Here is a 20,326-nt window from a genome sequence, read left to right as displayed (position 1 = left end):
ATTTAAGGTGATAGGAAATATAAATAACTGCAACTTGAATCTGTACTGAAGCTCAGTATTTGACACAGAGTTCATGTTCACTGCTCTAATAACTAATAATGATTAATATAATAACTTTGCTGTTGACCATATTATATTTACATTACCAGAGTGAGATGATTTTAGTCTCATGAACAACATTAGCTAATTGTTATTTACTAGCTAACCTTGAAATGACTGTTCAGTACAGAAATGAAGCCCAACAATCATGTTTTACAGTCCTGTGGTCTCAGCCTCAGATACTCAACTAATCAAACAAAGCACATGTAAAAACAAATTTCTCCTTCATTTCTGTCAAACAGCTGCGCTGCTCAGGTTGCTTGGCAAACTGAGCAGTGCGATGGAGGCTAGACTGTCCCATTTCACAAGCCTCGCACTTCAGGCCTTCTTGGTCTTCCAAAGACCCGGCCCATGTAGACCACAAAGGCCGGGTCCTCCGAATGATGCAGCCCCTGAATTGGAAAACAGCCCATATCTCTTGGCTGGCCTGGGAACGCCTTGGAGCAGGAGGAGGTGGCTAGGGAGAGGGAGATGTAGGCTTCTCTGGTTAGCCTGGTGCCCCCGTGACCTGGGTCCAGATTAGCAGAAGAAAGTGGAAAGATGGATAAAATATTTAACTTGATATATATATATATATATATATATATATATATATATGTATATATATATATATATATATATATATATATATCGTATTATTTAAATATATGGTGTCACCCACTGTAAACCTTTATTTTAATAAAGGGAATGTTCAAATCGTCATTCAGCCTATTCCACTTTCAACTCAGCAGCATCCATAAACAGTAGGGGATATAATTATTTGTTCCACTGCTGAATTTTATGCCTGCTTATTTACAACCCCCCCCCCCAAAAAAAAAAAAAAACAAAACAAAACAAAAACAAAAAACAACAAGTCTCTAATTTTTATGGTAACATGGTCATTTTATTCTTACAGAGAGAGATGGAATATTTCCCACCCCCCAAAAGACAAAAGAAGTCCATGATTTGCATTACATTAAATGAATAAGTATTTAAGCCCTAAGTAAAACATGACTTACTGCTTGGTGAAGGAATGAAGTCAGGGGTTTAATATAAGTAAATTGACGCTGTAATAGAGAATGTTTTACTGTCTTTGCAGGTCCTCGCTTCTGAATGGCTGACAGATGAAACGTCATTAAAAAACAAACAGTTATTGAGACTGTCAGCACTCACTTAATAACGCTCTGGTTCTGAACTTTCTACAGCTACTGGAACAAATCAATTCATTCTATATTTGTTGCGTTTTTCTTTAAAATGATGTAACACGCTTTCGAACTTCCTCCTGGGAAACGAAGTTTTATATCTAAAACACCGTCACCTAACGTAATGTGGTAGAATCCATATGTACTTCATTTCCCATAATTCATACAGTGGCACTTCCTAGATACGTGACACGTAGAAACAGCATTGTGTTCAGACTATCATAGTAGAAGTGTGCTTTTAAACGACGGCTTTCCGACTTGTTTTATGAGTGCATACATGTTATTCTACCCCTACTCGCACACAGGCATGTTTAGTGGGAGTATTATGAAGCCACAGTGGCGCGTGTTGCTTGTTTAGCCTCATAGCTAAGCTAAGCTACCTAGCCAACATTAGGACTAGCGAACACGGACGCGTTTTTGTTTATGTTTACTTTTTTCAAGATGTACACTTTATTATCTGGATTATATAAGTACATGTTCCAGAAGGATGAATACTGCGTTTTGATCCTGGGACTGGATAACGCCGGAAAAACGGTATCAAAGTGATGTTGTGTTATATAATTGGTTAACTGGGTTATGCACATAGCATTGGCTATGTGCATACCGTGGCTCAAGGGGTTGGGAATCGCATCTGTAACCGGAAGGTCGCCGGTTCGATCCCTGGGCTCTCTGTCCTGGTCGTTGTGTCCTTGGGCAAGACACTTTACCCTACTTGCCTACTGGTGTTGGCCAGAGGGGCCGATGGCGCGATATGGCAGCCTCGCTTCTGTCAGTCTGCCCCAGGGCAGCTGTGGCTACAACCGTAGCTGCCTCCACCAGTGTGTGAATGTGAGAGTGAATGAATAGTGGCATTGTAAAGCGCTTTGGGTGCCTTGAAAAGCGCTATATAAATCCAATCCATTATTATTATTATTATTGAAAGCGGTGTTATGTTCTCTTGTTTACGTTAGCTTTGTGGTCTATCGCTCTCTTTGTCTCAAGAAATCATGAACAGTAAATAGGACAAAACCCAAGTTACAGAACGGATTAACTTACCTGGATGATTGAGCTAAATAAGTGGGTGAAAAAATTAAAGTAAATGACGGTTATCAATCTGGCCATTAATGGAGCATAAACAATAAGAAATCACTTATGAATGTGCCACTCTAAAGGGGTTAGACTGCCTGAATGAACTGTCCCACTTGATCCTGTCAAAGACAAGGACACTAGCAAAAGTGAAAAAATCAGGCAGGAGAAAGAGAGAGCGTGATGGTCTGTGGCCACCACCTGCAAATGAGCTGCCTGAAGTTTAGCTAATTTTGTTTTACACATGCACAGATACTTACACAGTGCTCATCACCTGAGTAATTCACCAGTCTAATGGTTACTCTTATTTTCTGTCTGTAGACTTTCCTGGAACAGACCAAAACAAAGTTTAGTAAGAATTACAAGGGGATGACTTTATCCAAGATCACCACTACAGTTGGCCTGAACAGTAAGTGAATGTAACAGTGTTGGGCTTGCTTCAGCATGACCTCCTTCACAGTTTTCTCCTGCCTTGTCAAAGTAGCAGGAATCGCTTGCTTTTTGAGTGTGTAATTACTGCTTAACAATGAAAAATGATTATTAGTTCTTTTTTGATGAGTAACTGCAGGAATTAATTGTAATTTCATATTTTAACCGTTATGGTATAGAAAAGGACAAATCAATGCAATTATGTAATCTTTCATGTTCTAATGCTACCTTTCTTTCTAGCTCACAGAACGTTCTTGATTTAAACTGCTGATCTATAACATTTTTGGGAATCTCTTGCTTTCCTTTACAGTTGGCACAATTGATGTTGGCAAGGCTCGTCTAATGTTCTGGGATTTGGGAGGTCAGGAGGAGCTGCAGTCTCTGTGGGATAAAGTGAGTTAAAAAAGAGGAATTTTTCACATCCTCTACACTAACATAGATAGTATTTCTATTTTTGAAGATGTAATATTTTCACTGTGTTTAGCATACATAGACTGCACCTGGACAGGCCACACAGATATATTTGGCAACACCTTTTACCACCTGCAGAGGGCAGAAGTTTTTGTCAACATTTTCCAAGTTGTTCAAGGGATTTTCAACATAGCCTTTTTACACATGCTAATACTTTCGAAAGCATATTGTTTTTCTGTTTACACACAATAACAGAATAACAGATTTCTTAGAAAAATATTACCAGGTTTGATATTATTAGCACCCTAAAATCTGACTTTTTGATTGAGCCAAAACACGAATCACTAGTGTCCAATGTTGTGTTTTAACTTTGTTATCTTTAAAGTTTGTAAAATCCAGCTAAAACAGAGGGTTATGTTCTAATTTATTCTGAGTATTAAAATATCAGGAAAGGGTTGAAGCTGTCACTTGAGAAAGCATCATGCCAGAAACAAAAGAAATCAGTTTAGACTTGAGAAGAAAAGTTGTTGTGCTCACAAAGCAGGAGATGGGTATACACAATGACCATAGCATATCCACGTTTCAAGAACTGGAGCCAGAAGTATCACAGAAAAATTCAAAGAGAGCTTAACAGTACAGAACAAGCCTTGCAGAAGTAGGAAGCAAAAGATTTCAAACTCTGGAAAGAAAATGAATGAGAGATGTGCCAAAGACCCTTGAACAACTGTTAAGACACTAAATGACTTAGCAAAGTCACGAATTGCAGTCTCAAATAAGACAATCACTGAGACCCTGCGCAGGAATGGAGTGTGAAGTTGCACACCAAGAAAAAGTCCACTTCTGCAGAAGAGACACCTTGAAGCCAGACAGTATGCTAAGGATAACTTGGAGAAACATTATGCATACTGAAAGTATCACCTGTGGTCAGGTGAGACGAAACTACTACTCTTAGGCCTTAGAGATGCTGCTTATGTTTGGAGGAAGAAGGTAGAGGTATACAATCCACAGAACACCACATTTAAACACAGTGGTGGGAGTATTAAGGTGTGGGGATGCTTCAGAGTGTCTAGAACTGGAAATCTCATCAAGGTGAAAGGGATCATGAAGAAAGGAGGAAGATTTTGAAAGTAAACTTAACCTCCTAAGACCCAAACTCTTCCACGGCATGCATTTTTAATTTCTCTTTGATAGTTGGGCATATTGGGGCCCGATGAACATAAATACAAAGGATTACCAGATCTTTAGAAAAATAAGAGCTACATATGAGGATATTCGTTTAAAAATTGATAGAACAGTAGCAGGATAATGTCCTCGTGAGTGGACATCAGGCCCTTGTAGAGCATAATTGAGTATTTTGATCTAAATAACCCAAAATGTGATGTCCACATATGTGGACGCCAGGTCCTAGGAGGTTAAAGCAGTCAGCAGCAACATTCGGTTGTTGATTTATCTTCCAACACGACAATTAGCCGAAACATACATTGAAGAACTACAAAGTCCCAAACACAGAGCTGGAAGTGTACAAACTTGTTACATTTTGATGAAATTCTTAATTTTAGAATTTGACATGTTGTTTTTGTCCTGTTGTGTAAAATAAATATGGGTCTTTAAATTACTTGCCAATTACTGCAGTGAATTGCTCTTCTGAAATGGGCTTTTGCTAACTGCAGTATAGCAGTACTTTCAGGAATACAACCACCAACCCAAATAAACATATATTAGGGGTGCAACGATACTCGTATCGATATTGAACCGTTCGATACAGTGCTTTCGGTTCGGTACGCATATGTATCGAACAATACAAAATTTTTAATTTATTTTTATCAACTTTTCTTCTGAAGATGCTGTCTGTGTTGAGAGCTCAGTGGATCTGCGTTCGACTACTCCGCCTAGGCTGCACTGTCGAGCGCAGATCCACTGAGCGCAGCGCAAGCTAGCAGACAGAAGCTAAGCTCGTTGCAACATGGCAAATTGAACCTCCCCCACCCTCATTCAGATCTGGCCTTTGGAACTATTTTGGTCTTCATGTGACGTATGACCCTGAAGGTAAACGCGTCATGGACAAAAGTAAAACAGTATGTCGGATGTGCCACGTAATGCTCAATTACATGGGTGGGAACTAGTGCGTTAGCGCAGTTTGCTCGTTAACGTGTTGACACCGTCCAGCCCCACACACGTGGCGATCCGCGGTAGCTCGTTAACTTTGCCGTGTTGTGGCGTTAACGTCATTTCAGATTAACGCTGACAGCACTAGTGGGAACACAACGAATACGACTGCACATTTACGCCGACATCATCCTAGTGCAAAGACAGGTGGAAGCAGACAAAAACAACAAGCATGCATTCTACAAACTTTACCCGAGTCATTTAGGCTACGTTCACACTGCAGGTCTTGATGCTCAATTCCGATTTTTTGATCAAATCCGATTTTTTTGTCTGCTCGTTCACACTACAAATAAAATGCGACAGCAAACGCGCTCTAGTGTGAACGCTCAAAGCGGCCCGCATGCGCAAAAGAAGACGTCACACACAACGCGCTCTGTTTAGACCCAGACCAACAGCATTGTTTGACTGATGGCCTTAATATAAAGACTTCGGACTTTACGTTTCCCAATTTTTGCTTTAAGTTATTTTGTTATTTACATAATAATGTAAATAACCTAATAATGATCCTTATTGCTGTTTTAGAGGAGCGCTGCTTCAAAGGATAGCTGCAGAGTTCTGTCAGAATCTGCAGATTATACAGGACAAATAAAATGTTCACGTTGTCTTCCCAACAGTTTCACTAACATCTACACTGGATGGCCAGGAAGCGCTTGCGATGTCTTCTCCGGCGCTGATAATTGGAGTCTGTCTTGGGTCAGTGACGTAAAAGATGGATTTAATGCGACATGACCATCAAACAGCAGTCGCTTTCTAAAACATCAGATATGTATCGGATTCAGCACCACATACGAAAGTGACCCAGATCGGATTTGAAAATATCGGATTTGTGCCGTTCACACTGTCACACCATGATCGGATATAGGTCGCATAGGGTCAAAAAAATCGGATTTGATGCACTTTCGCCTGCAGTGTGAACGTAGCCTACGACAGCCGTTAGCACATGATTCTCCTTATGGGGACCTGATATGTTTAATATGCTGCTGAGAATATAGCCCAGAAGAAGCATATAGTATAGCTTTTATTTTGGAAAGAGCCATTTCTCTGTAATGAACTCTTTTCCAAAGATGAGTGAACCGAACCGAACCGTGAATTTATATAAGATAAGATAACTCTTTATTGTCATTGCACAGTCATACATAGTACAGTAGTACAATGAAATTGGAAAAACTGTCCTACGTCGGCACTACATATAACACAACACGACACAATATGACACATCACAACGCAACAAACAACACAGTATATTAACTTAGTATAAAAAAGAAGAATAGGTGTATGTGTATTGCACACTGTTATTATTGCACATTAATTATTATTGCACCTTGTTATAAATATAAATATTATTGTTATTGTTTTAAACATTGTTACCTCCCCCCTAAAAAAGTCCAGGGAGGTATCCAGTCAGGTCAGCTATTTACATTGATTAGGGCTATTGCCCTGTTGTAACCGCACACCGATGCAATATGTCAGCACACTTTCAATGGAGCAGCAGTAGAAGACGGTCAGCAGCTCCTTCTTCAGGTCCATTTTTCTGAGGATTCTCAGAAAGTGGAGACGCTGTTGGGCCTTCTTTAAGACCGCAGATATATATATATATATATATATATATATATATTAGGGGCGCAACGATACACAAAACTCACGGTTCGGTTCGATACTTTGGTGTCACGGTTCGATATCTTTTCGATACAAAAAAAAATGTTCATGCCTTTTTAATTTGTCATTTATTAAAATTATAAATATATGTTTTAACTCAAAAGTACAGTTTTTAAATTTAACCCTAACCCTTGTGCTTGTTTTTTATTTTGACAGCGAATGCGCACCTGCGGACCACTTATGTGCAGCCCTGGTTATTTAGCTCGTCATATTGCAGCCACAGAAATTATTTTGTCCCTGAAACCATAAAGCTGCACTTTCTTTTTGCCTTATAGTCTGATTTGTCATAACTTCTCCGTTTTGTGGTAAGCTTTTCTTTGGCTGTCACTTCTTCACCCTGACCTGTCTTATTTGGCTCAGCAGAACTAAAATATATATCCTGCTGCTTTTACACACACACTCACATGACGGTCAGCGATTCTCTGCGCGATCAACCTCTCACATGTTTAAGCTGCGGGAGATTTCACTTGTCATGTTTGCATAGTAAGCTAACGATTAATAAGACGATGTCAGAGGAATTGGTGCACAAATTATCATCACTCACCAATCAGTGCTGTCGCTCTCTATACACAGTTCGCACGATTGCAAAGTGAAAGCAAAAAACAAGCGCAAATTCAAACGCGATTTCAATATGTCACATATTGACAGTGGCTCACCGATGCCAATGACATAATTACCCAGCTACATTTCTGAAAGAATGCAAAAGCATTGACATATATTTTTCCTTCCTACAATAGCCCGACGGGCAGGGCAGAGATAGATTTTGGTAGCCCGACTGAAAAAAATCGCTAGCTCCAGTATCTGATTGAGGAATCACTCATCTTTGGAAAAGAGAGTTTATTACAGAGAAATGTCTCTTTCCAAAATAAAAGCTATACTATCCGCTTCTTCTGGGCTATAGTCTCAGCAGCATAAGGAGAATCATGTGCTAACGATTAATAAGACGATGTCAGAGGAATTGGTGCACAAATTATCATCACTCACAGATCAGTGCTGTCGCTCTCTATACACAGTTCGCACGATTGCAAAGTGAAAGCAAAAAAACAAGCGCAAATTCAAACACGATTTCAATAAATTTCAAATTTCAAATTTTTTATTTGTCACGTACACAGTCATACACAGTACGATATGTAGTGAAATGCTTGGACAACTGCTCGTGACCTAAAGAAAACAAAAAAGGAAAAGGCTATGAATAAGAAAGGAAATAAATATGAAAAATTAAAAAGGGTAAATTTAACTAGGAAGGAATAAAATATAAATTAAGGTTAAAAATGAAATAACTGTACAACACAAATTAGAATGAAGGGTAAATTTAACTGGGAAGAATAAGATACAGATAAATATATAAATTAAAGTTGAAAATAAAATAACTGTACAACAAAATACACAATACACAATATAGAACTATATAAGAATGTATGAAGAAATCTAAATATAAATAAATATATACACAATAACAGCAGCTGTACAAGTATTAACCGGAAATGAAGAATATAGTGACCAGTGTTGTGCAAAACCAAAGTCCAGAAAGTCCAGTGTGTGTGTAAGAACCATATGTGTGGGTCAGTACTGTGTGGTGGTGTGATTGAGAGACCGTATCGCCTGCGGGAAGAAGCTCCTCCTCAGTCTCTCTGTGTTGGTCTTCAGGGAGCGGAATCGCTTTCCTGACCAATATGTCACATATTGACAGTGGCTCACCGATGCCAATGACATAATTACCCAGCTACATTTCCGAAAGAATGCAAAAGCATTGACATATATTTTTCCTTCCTACAATAGCCCTACGGGCAGGGAAGAGATAGATTTTGGTAGCCCGACTGAAAAAAATCGCTATCCCCAGGACGTCGGGCTAGCGATATTGCGAGCTCTGTATCTGATTGAGGAATCACTCATCTTTGGAAAAGAGAGTTTATTACAGAGAAATGTCTCTTTCCAAAATAAAAGCTATACTATCCGCTTCTTCTGGGCTATATTCTCAGCAGCATATTAAACATATCAGGTCTCCATAAGGAGAATCATGTGCTAACAGCTGTCTAAATGACTCGGCTAAAGTTAGTAGCATGCTTGTTGTTTTTGTCTTTGCACTAGGATGATGTCGGCGTAAATGTGCAGTCATATTCGTCGTGTTCCCACTAGTGCTTTCAGGTTAATCTCGTTGAAATGACCTTAACGCCACAACACGGCAAATCTCCGTTAACGAGCTACCGCCGATCGCCCCGTGCGTGGGGCTAGACGGCCAACACGTTAACGAGCTAACTGCGCTAACACGCTAGCTCCCACCCATGTAATTGAGCATTGCATGGCACATCCAACATACTGTTTTACTTTAGTCCATGAGCTTACCTTCAGGGTCATACGTCACATGAAAACCAAAATAATTCCAAACGCCAGATCTGAATGAGGGTGGGGGAGCTTAACTTCTGTCTCGCTAGCTTGCCCTGCGCTCTTCCTTCTGACTATGCTGTCTGTGTTGAGCGCTCAGTGGATCTGCGCTCGACAGTGCAGCCTAGGCGGAGTAGTCGAACGCAGATTCACTGAGCGCTCAACACAGACAGCATCTTCAGAAGGAAAGTTGATAAAATAAATTACAAATGTTGTATTGTTCGATACATATGCGAACCGAACCGAAAGCACTGTATCGAACGGTTCAATATCAATACGAATATCGTTGCACCCCTAGTATATATATATATATATATATATATATATATATATATATATATATATATATATATATATATATATATATATATATATATATATATATATATATGTATGTATATATGTATGTATATATATATATATATATATATATATGTGTATGTATATATGTATGTATATATATATATATATATATATGTATATATGTGTGCGCGTGTGTGTGTGTGTGTGTATATAGAATAGAATAGAATAGAATTCAACTTTATTGTCATTGCACATGCACAGGTACAGGGCAACGAAATGCAGTTTGCATCCATCCAGAAGTGCTTTAGTGATATAGATATATTACAATATATATTAGCAATAATATAGATATGTGAGTATATTACAGAAATGGGTCTATTATGGTATGTTATAATGTACACGGTATGAAGTATGTTGTGAATATTCTATAACTATAAGTATGTACAGGCTGTAGTGAGTACAAGCTATGTACAGGATATGAACAGGATATAAATATGAAAAACTATACAGAATATGAAATAAATAACTTTACAGAATCTGAGATATACAGCTATACAGAAATGGGAACTGTGCAAGTTGTAAACAGTTGTAGGATTAAAGATTATCGAATGTACAGAATGATTATTTACACAGAGCTATACAGTAGTGCAGTTAAGATAAGTGAGGGTGTAGATAGTTTCTACAGAGGCTATATAAAGTGCTAGTGGTTGTGAGTGGTGGTTCAGTCCATGTTATTATTGTGTGTTTGAGGGTACAGTTGTCCATTGTGGGTGTGTGTATGTTCAGTCCATATGTTAACGTGGGTCAGATGTCAGGAGGCAGAGTTCAGGAGTCTGACAGCTGTGGGGAAGAAGCTGTTCCGGTACCTGGTGGTCTTAGTCCGGAGGCTCCTGTGGCGCCTCCCAGAGGGCAGGAGGGTGAAGAGTCCATGTGATGGGTGACTGGGGTCTTTGATGATTTTCCCAGCCCTTTTCAGACACCGCTTCCTGTAGATGTCTTTTATGGCAGGAAGTGGTGCTCCGGCGATGCGCTGGGCAGTTTTCACGACCCTCTGCAACGCCTTCCGGTCCGAGGCAGAGCAGTTCCCGTACCAGACTGTTATACAGTTGGTCAGGATGCTCTCGATGGTGCAGCGATAGAAGTTCACCAGGATGTCTGAGGACAGGTGGTTCTTCCTCAGAGTCCTCAAGAAGAAGAGGCGCTGGTGAGCCTTCTTGACCAGCTTGGAGCAGTTGGTCGTCCAGGTGAGATCCTCGGAGATGTGGACTCCCAGGAACTTGAAGCTGCTCACACGCTCCACAGCCGTCCCCTTAATGTGGATGGGTGGATGTGGGTCAGCATTCCTCCTGTAGTCCACGATGAGCTCCTTGGTCTTCTCGGTGTTAAGCAGCAGGTTGTTTCTGTCGCACCACTCAGCCAGACGATCCACCTCCTCCCTGTAGGCGGCCTCATCGTTGTCACTGATGAGGCCAATCACCGTGGTGTCATCTGCAAACTTAATGATGGTGTTGGAACCATCAGCAGGTCTGCAGTCGTGGGTGAAGAGGGAGTAGAGGAAAGGGCTCATCACACAGCCTTGTGGTACACCGGTGTTCATTGTGATGGTAGATGAGCGGCGGTTATCCAGCCGGACATGTTGGGGGCGGTTGGTCAGGAAGTCCAGTAACCATTTGCAGATGAGGGAACTGATACCCAGGTCTGTCAGTTTCCTGATGAGTTGTGAGGGGTGGATTGTATTGAATGCTGAACTGAAGTCTATAAACAGCATTCTGGCGTAGGTGTTGTTGTTGTCCAGGTGTGAGAGGACAGAGTGCAGTGCGATGGAGACTGCATCCTCTGTGCTCCTGTTCCGGCGGTATGCGAATTGGTGGGGGTCCAGGGTGGGGGGGAGACAGGATTTGAAGTGTGCTAGGACCAGTCGCTCTAAGCACTTAGTGATGATGGGGGTGAGTGCTACTGGGCGGTAATCATTGAGGCAAGATGGGTTGGAGTTTTTGGGTATCGGGACGATGGAGGTGGATTTGAAGCAGGCCGGTACCACAGCGTGGGCCAAGGACAGATTGAATATGTCTGTGAGCACTCCTGCAAGCTCCCCAGAACACGCTCTGAGAACACGCCCGGGGATGCCATCAGGGCCTGCAGCCTTGTGGACATTGATCCTGCTCAGCACCGCTCCTACATCGGTGGGGGAGAGAGTCATAGGTTGGTGGTCTGGCGTCATGTCTGCTTTGGTTGTGGTTGTGGGGTTCCCTCGCTCAAAACGAGCATAAAAGTTGTTGAGCTCGTTGTGGAAGGAGACATCAGAGGATGCGGGGGAGGGTTTGGTGGTCCTGTAGTCTGTGATGGTCTGGAGTCCTTGCCACATGCGTCGGGGGTTGGAGTTGGAGAAGTGTTCTTCTACCTTCTTTTTGTAATGGTGTTTGGCTTTTTTGATGCCCTTCTTTAGATTAGCCCTGGCTGTACTGTAGGCGTGTGCATCTCCTGACCTAAAGGCAGTGTTGCGGGCCTTCAGGAGGAGACGAACATCCCGGTTCATCCAAGGCTTCTGGTTGGGGTACATGGTGATCCGTTTCTGGGTGGTGACACTGTCTGTGGTTTTGGAGATGTAATCCAGTACAGATGAGGCGTACTGGTCCAGGTCTGTGTGGGTGAACATATTCCAGTCTGTGTTTTTAAATCTGTCCTGGAGCACTGCGTCTGTCCCCTCTGGCCACACTTTAATTGTCCTCACAGCAGGTTTCACACGTTGGATGAGTGGTGAATACCTAGGTGTAAGGAACAGGGAGAGATGGTCCGATTGTCCAATGTGGGGGAGGGGTGTGGCTTTGTAGGCTCCAGCCAGGTTGGAATACACATGGTCTAAAGTCTTGTCTCCTCTGGTGTGGCAGGAGACATGTTGGTGGAATCTGGGGAGGACTGTCTTTAAGTTGGTGTGGTTGAAGTCGCCAGCAACAATAAAAGCAGCCTCGGGGTGTTTATTCTGGTGTTTGTTAATGGCTGCAGAAAGTTCTTTCATGGCCAACCTAGCATTAGCGTCGGGGGGGATATACACGGCAGTGAGTATGATTGAAGTGAGTTCTCTGGGGAGATAATAAGGTCTGCATTTGACCATTAAAAACTCCGCATTAGGTGAGCAGTGACTCTCAGTAGTAGTGGAGTTCATGCACCAAGCATTGTTAATATAAATGCACAAACCTCCACCTCTGGTCTTGCCGGAGTCATCTGCTAGCCTGTCGGCTCGGTGTGTGTGGCGTCCTGCTAACTCGATAGCATTGTCCGGGCAGCTGTTGTTCAGCCATGTTTCGGTGAAAAACATGACATTTGAGTCCATAATCCGTCTGTTGTTAGTGATGGAGAGCCGTATCTCATCCATTTTGTTTGCCAGAGAACGGACATTGGCGAGAAAAATACTGGGTATATATACATGTATGTATATATATATATATATATATATATATATATATATATATATATATATATGTATATGTGTGTGTGCGCGTGTGTGTATATGTGTGTCTGTGTATGTATGTGTATATATATATATATATATATTTATATATATATATATTAGAGCTGGGCGATAGAACGATAACGATATGTATCGCGATATAACTTTTACTCGATAGAGAAATTACGCTATCGCGATAGACCTCGCCGCTCTTGTCCTCAAAAAAAAAAAAAAAAAAAAGGTCAGCCAATCCAAATTAAGTAGCGCAGAGCTGAACCAATCACAGCCGCTGCGTCACGTCGCGTGACTTGCTACATACAGCACAAGTGCCAAGCCGCACGTGTGTTTGTTTGGGAAGCAGCCAGCGGGTAATGGAGGAAATGAGTGTGCCGACTAGAAAAATCAACCGAGCGTGACCGAAGAGAAAACAGATGATGGTTCCAACGCCGGAGAGATTGTCGAACGGAAGAGCCATAGAAGTTCCGTAGTGTGAAGGTATTTCGGCTATTTCAAGTCTGACAAAAAACAGAGTAGCGTGCACTGTAAATTGTGCCGAAAACAAGTCTGGAAATACAATAAACTGGTGCATGCGTCACACTGTGCGCCACGTTATTGTTTCGGTGAAATGAATTTCTACAATACTGTTAATTCTACTCTCTGCAGTGTTTAAATGCTTACATATACACACAGTTACTGTCCCTCCACACATACGACTCGGTTCTGCTTCTATGCCCCAGCTTTGTTTACTTTTTCCCACCGAGGCTTCTAGACTTCTGATTGGCCAACATTTCTGCACGGTTAGGAATCTAGCGCCACCTGCTGCTTTGGCATGTTCATAGCAGCGTTTTCCTTCATTTCTGCCTTTATGTGTGGACGGGATTATTTTTTAAAACGAAAACGGAAAATCTCCGTTTTCAAAAATACCCGTGTACGTGTGGACGTAGCCTCAGTCTCTGACTGGAAGCGCTAATTCGTCATTCGGCTTTTGTCAGACTAAAGTAACTGTTAAAACTGTTTGAAAAGCTCAGCTATACAACAAGGAGAGATTGAGAATTTCCTTTTAGTTCTCAGTTTATTTGATATTGACAAAAGTTAGTCAGTTTTGTCTGTTCTTCTGTAAAACAAACTAAGATTTATTTTTAGAATTAATATTTTGTTTCTAAGTGGAATTGACAATTTAGTCTGTTTCATTTGTTCTATTTTGAAACTTAAACGCTTTAGCGGCTGCCTTTTGTGTAGTTTGCAATATTTGCCTTTATTTATCTGAAAAAGTCTCATGTTCCTTAAGTACATCTACCCTGTTGAACTTATTATGGGAAATAAATATTTAAATAAAAACAAGCTGCTGATTATTTCACATTTTACTTGTGAGCAACGGCACATTTAAATCTTACAAATATAGTTATTTGGCTCATATCGTGATAGATATCGTTATCGCCTGAAATGAAAAAAACATATCGTGATATGAAAAAATCTCATATCGCCCAGCTCTAATATATATATATATATATACACACACATATATATATATATGTATATACACACACATATATATATATATATATATATATATATATATATATATATATATATATATATATATATATATATGTGTGTATATATATATACATATATGTTGTGACGTGTTTTCCTCTTCATGGTTGTATCTAGTACTACGCTGAATCCCATGGAGTCATCTATGTGATAGATTCAACTGATGAAGAGCGTCTGTCAGAATCAAAGGAGGCCTTTGGTGAGTAACCTTCTTGTCTCTGTGTTATTTACTGAACAAATGGAAAAATGGAAACATTGATATTTCTTCTGACATTCATAGTGCTGTGACAAAGCACTTGCCCCTTAATCCCTCCGCCAAGGAGGTTTTGTTTTTGCTAGTGTTTGTGCGCGCCTTCGACCTTCTGTCTGTCTTCATGATAGTTTGAAAATGTTTGTGTGAATTCTGATAAAAACTGTGGGGTCATGTTAACGATCCATAAAAATTTGGCTTGCATGCACCGATATCTTTTAAGGTAAACTTCATGATTTATTGTTCAAAAAGTGACAAAAATCCTTAGAACATATAAACTGTGATTCTCACAAGTAGAAAATATAACACATAGAAAGTCCTGCATAAATATTAAAAATATTGATCTCTGACCTCGCCTTCAAGATCAGTAGATTAATCTGAAAGTCAAAATGACAAAACTATGCTGTTTGCTACAGTTGTTTGTATTGCCACATATAGGTTATTATATTTGAGGTTTTTGGATCTCAGAACTCTTCTTCAGGGCCAAATAAGGTCAAATAAACAAAGATTTTGTTTATTAAGGTTAAAAAGGTATTCAGATCGACCTGTCCCTGTGTGAAGAGATCATTTCCACCCAAACCTTATAACTAGAAATGCAGTCATAACGGTTACTATAAACATCACAGTATATATAAGCCCTATTATGGAAGTCTGTAATATATGGCCTTACACACTAGGGCTGCCACAAACGATTATTCTGATAGTCGACTAGTCACCGATTATTTTTGCGATTAGTCGACTAATCAGAGCATGCATCCATTGAACGTAAAACGTACAGCTTATTGCACCAGCAGCATCTGCTCTTATATAACTATCATTAGCTTACAGCTTTAAGTGTGTAAGGTCTGTGCTAACTAAAAATAAAGACAAGATGATAGTTTATTAAATTTTAATGAAATTTGCAGATTGTTTCGGTGAAGTTTAATAAACTCCTTGCTATCTAAAATATAACAGGACACCGGAGTAAATTCTCGAGCATCTCACACTTCTGATGATCAGCTGTCTGCTTGACGTTTATTCAGTGTAAAAACTTTAATCTCAGCCAAACCGATTTACTCAGGAACAAATAAAATACTGAAAAACAATAACAAACAATAACATTTTTAAGTTATCTAAGTGACTTATATATCATGTTTAACCTGAGTAGCGAAAGACGGCGGGGGGTTTGAAAACGATTTGCCGGAAGTCCGGTGTTCTCACGGCTCTAGTGACCTTGCCCCCGGCTAGCTATCGAGCTAGTGGGTAACAGACGTCTGCGAAAACGTCGGAGCGCTTTTGAAAATATGCGGTGTCTTGATAAACTGAGCAGATATTTGAGGTTTGCACAGCTACATTCTTGCCTGAAAATATGTTAAATGTTTATTTTGTGACCCAGAAAGAATAATAAGAGTAATATTAAAACTAACTAGCTGCCGCCATTGTTGGAAACTGAGCTGGGCTGCGCTATGAATTCTGGGACAGAGCTACTTCTTCTTCTTCTTCGGGGTTTAACGGCAGCTGGCATCCTTGTACATGCAGTGCTGCCATCTTCTGTTTCAGTCCGTTATTACACTCGTAAATCCTGCTGCTTATTCCTGCGTCTTTTGTGATCTTACAAAGCTTCAAACGACGCGTCGACTATTAAATTAGTTGTCCACGATTTTAATAGTTGACGTAATCTATTACACACACACACACTCAGGTTGTCTTTGTTAGGCCTTAATTGTACTTTGCAGGGGCGTAAACAACAAAGCAGAGTGCAACAGCAGTCTGCATGTCTTTTAGCAAAGAAGAATAACAAGCATAAAATCATTTTAGGTTATTTCCCCACCATCCATCCATCCATTCGCTTCCGCTTATCCTTTTCAGGGTCGCGGGGGGCGCTGGAGCCTATCCCAGCTGTCATAGGGCGAGAGGCGGCGTACACCCTGGACAGGTCGCCAGTCTGTCGCAGGGCTAACACATAGGGACAGACAACCATTCACACTCACATTCACTCGCACATTCACACCTAGTGGCAATTTAGATTAATCAATTAACCTATCCCCACAAGGTTATTTCCCCACCATTGTCACAAAATACCATCAGAGCATTCTGTGCAAAGGATAAACTGTTTAATTATTTGGAGACAAAACATGTTACGGAGCCTTCCATTCGTCCAGACCAGCTTGGCACAGAGAAGGGCAGTCTGAACTTCAAGCCTATCCAAGCTACTATAGGGCGAAACACTATGGACAGAGTGCCAGCAGCAGAGACAAACAACCGTTCACACTCATATTTACACCTATGGACAATTTAGACTCACCAGTTAACCTAACTCCACTAAGTGAATGTCTCTGGACTGTGGGAGGAAGCCACACAGACGCAGGGACAATCTGTCTGATATTACGATCAGTTTGAAGATCTGAAATGTGTGACGAATATGAGATGAGAAATGAAGGAATCAGAAAAGGTGCAGGTACTTTCTCAGAGTGCTGTATTATTGAATCAGTGATTGATCTCTCTTCTCTTCCAGAGAAAATGATCAGCAGTGAGGCACTGGAAGGCGTTCCGCTCCTCGTGCTGGCTAATAAGCAAGATGTACCGGTACCTGGACTTTTTATTCACACCAAGCATTCATTCATTACACATGCACTGGTATTCAATACCTACTGCACAATCCACTTCGTATTGTCTCTGTCCTATCTTTGTGTATTGGACATAGATATAGTTAGTAATAGAACCTTCTTATCTCTTAATTTTACCCAAATTTAGCGAGTTATTATTTATTTGTAATTTCTAGTTTTATATCTCTTGGAGATGTATTTTTTATATTCTCATAAATACACCATTGAGGTGGTTGGGGTGAAACAGCATTTCGGGATGCTGTACACTGTGTGTGTGTTGACAATAATGACCTAGAATCTTGAACTTGGTCACTGCCTTCAGTCTTGTGTATGTTCTTTTTCTCAGAACTGTTTGTCGGTGCCCGACATTAAAACAACCTTCAGTGACTGTGCTCCAAAGATTGGCAAGAGAGACTGTTTAGTCCAGCCTTGCACTGCTCTCACAGGGTAAGACTACAACAGTTTTAAATGATGACTTTGTTTGCAACAGCTTGCTCTCACACATGATGCAATGTAGCATTGTGTTTTTATTTGATTCAATTACAGTGAATGCAAATTTGCATCAATTTAAGTTTATGATCACATCTGTTAATAGACAAGGACTGCCTTCAACAATTCAAATAATAACATTGCATCAAACGTTTTCTCACATTTAATTACAGTCCCTTCACTTAAAATGCAAAAACAACCACAAAGTGGTGATTTCCAAATATTAAAATCCTAAATTTAATTGGAAATAGTCAAAAGACCTTTTTGTAATGTTTTCATTTCATTTTCAAAGTGTGCCAGAGGTTTTTAATGGTTGACAGGTTTGCACTTCCAGCAGCATTAATGGGGTCAAAGTTCCTCGTGCCACGATCAATAGAAAACTGCACCATCACAGATTCTTCTGAACTGTAAGATGGATGGTCATCCTTTTTTAACAAGGGTGGATGTTTCAGAATGTGATTGCACAGCCCTCCTTTTCCTCAACCCAACTTAAATGAGCTTGAGCCTCAGAGAAGACATTAGCATTTGTTTTTGTTTGTCTAAAGTCACATTAGTGGATGCAGTGGATTTCACAAGTAATTCTCAGCAGATGCAGTGATTTCCACTCTGTCTGTTTTTAAAGTAACATCCCAGCTGTTGAGCTTTCAGCCTTGTCCTTTCTGTGAAGAAATATTTTGCACCGTTTTGAGTTCAGTCCTCGTTGTTTACTGTTGTCTGCTTGCAGACTGGTGAACTGGCCCATCTTCATTTTTCAAAGACTCACCTTTTTCTAGCCAGATCATTGCTAAGTAGCTGCTGTTGGTCCGGGCAGCAGCTACAGCAGTATTAAATTCAAAATGAGCGTATATTAGGAAATGCCTTAGTTTTAACGTTTCATGTGTTTTTGTATTGCTTTCAATGAAATGTTAGTCTTAAATAATTTCACACTCTGTAGATGTTAAAAGAAATATGAAACAATCTGCTTGTTCCGTACAGGGACGGCGTGAATGAAGGCATTGAGTGGATGGTGAAGTGTGTGGTCAGAAACATTCACCGGCCACCGAGACAGAAGGACATCACATAAGATGTTTGTCATCTTTCCACTGTGATTTTGGACGAGTTTCTCCTTGAGGACATTCCATATGTTAAGCCCTGGAGCTGATAACTCTCACCTTGTGTTTCCTGTGACTCTTTGGATTTCTGCTTTTTGGACTTCATCATAATGTTTTTATCAACAAACATAGATTCAGATGTACTGTGAGCAGACGTCTGCCTGTTTGTGCCTACACTTTTTGAAGGTGTGTCGTTTACTTTTGCTGGGATCAGTGCTGCAGCGTCTATATGGAGCACTTTGAGTGCACAGGAACACTGACGCATTAAATATACAAGCATTGATGGGCGCTATTTTTTCACACTATCAGATTCAATAAACAATGATCCGTGTTTTTTTGATGAACTTAACGATACTGCAGTATTCCATCATTAGAACCTTTAACATATAAACAGTTTACATTTAGCTAGGTTGGTCTCTCTTTTTTGTCATTAGGCATAAGACAGGAATTATTAGTTATTGATCCGTGCTGTCCTTACACAATTTTCAGCATTTGGAAAGAGTCACTGTAAAGTTAGCATCCACTTCTGACATTAGGAATTTAGGAATTGGCTTTTTATGAACAATTCCTAATCCTCCGCTGGTGATGTGCCTGTATCACAGTTAAAAACAGAGCTGTACTATACTAGTATTGCCCAGTTGGTTCCCACAGGTAAACTTTGAAATATCATTAGCTGTAACCTTAGTCTTTCATCCTGTGGTTCAATTCCAGCTGTTTCAATTTCAGAGTTATTTGTTGCAACTAACTTGACCAATAGAGATAATAATGAGTCAAATAAGTGCACAAACCAATCCTACACAACCACAAATATGAATCTTTTGCAAACACTATTGCTCTTCCAGTACAAATGTGTATCGATGTAGTCAGTTTGATAAAGAGAATTACATGAATGATAAACTCTTCACAGTTACCACATCATGGCCCAGTTGTCAAATGACGGAAGAGTTTGGACAGACATTTCTTTGGGAATAATGTTCCTGCTGAAGACTTTCAAAGACTTCGAGAAGCTGACCACGCACTTCTCTGTGCTGTTTGTTCTTCTGGTCCCTGCTTTATGTGTTGATTTCATACCATAACTATCATTTATTTAAGTTAGACAAACATGTTCAAATTGTTCAGGTGCCACTTTAACTGTGATCATGGGATTTTTAAATCTTTGCATGCATTATTTTTTTTTATCACTATGCATTTAGATTCCCATGACTATTAAAAAGAAG

At 40.2% G+C, this 20,326-nt stretch overlaps 1 protein-coding gene across 1 annotated transcript; it reads left to right on the top strand.

Annotated features, from left to right (window-relative positions):
* The first annotated feature begins 1,463 nt into the window (after positions 1-1,463).
* Positions 1,464-19,407, top strand: arfrp1 (ADP-ribosylation factor related protein 1). The gene is made up of 7 exons (XM_085405389.1): positions 1,464-1,814; positions 2,667-2,754; positions 3,085-3,167; positions 14,812-14,893; positions 17,439-17,509; positions 17,876-17,976; positions 18,994-19,407. The coding sequence occupies exons 1-7, from the start codon at positions 1,704-1,706 to the stop codon at positions 19,079-19,081; spliced, it is 624 nt and encodes a 207-aa protein (XP_085261515.1). The 5' UTR covers positions 1,464-1,703; the 3' UTR covers positions 19,082-19,407.
* The last annotated feature ends 919 nt before the right edge of the window (positions 19,408-20,326 follow it).

Source organism: Rhamphochromis longiceps, linkage group LG5 (genome assembly GCF_057381845.1).
Source record: "Rhamphochromis longiceps isolate RC_006_pf linkage group LG5, R_longiceps_female_GT1.1, whole genome shotgun sequence".
Classification (NCBI taxonomy): Eukaryota; Metazoa; Chordata; class Actinopteri; order Cichliformes; family Cichlidae; genus Rhamphochromis; species Rhamphochromis longiceps.
This window is presented reverse-complemented; position numbering and strand designations above follow the sequence as displayed.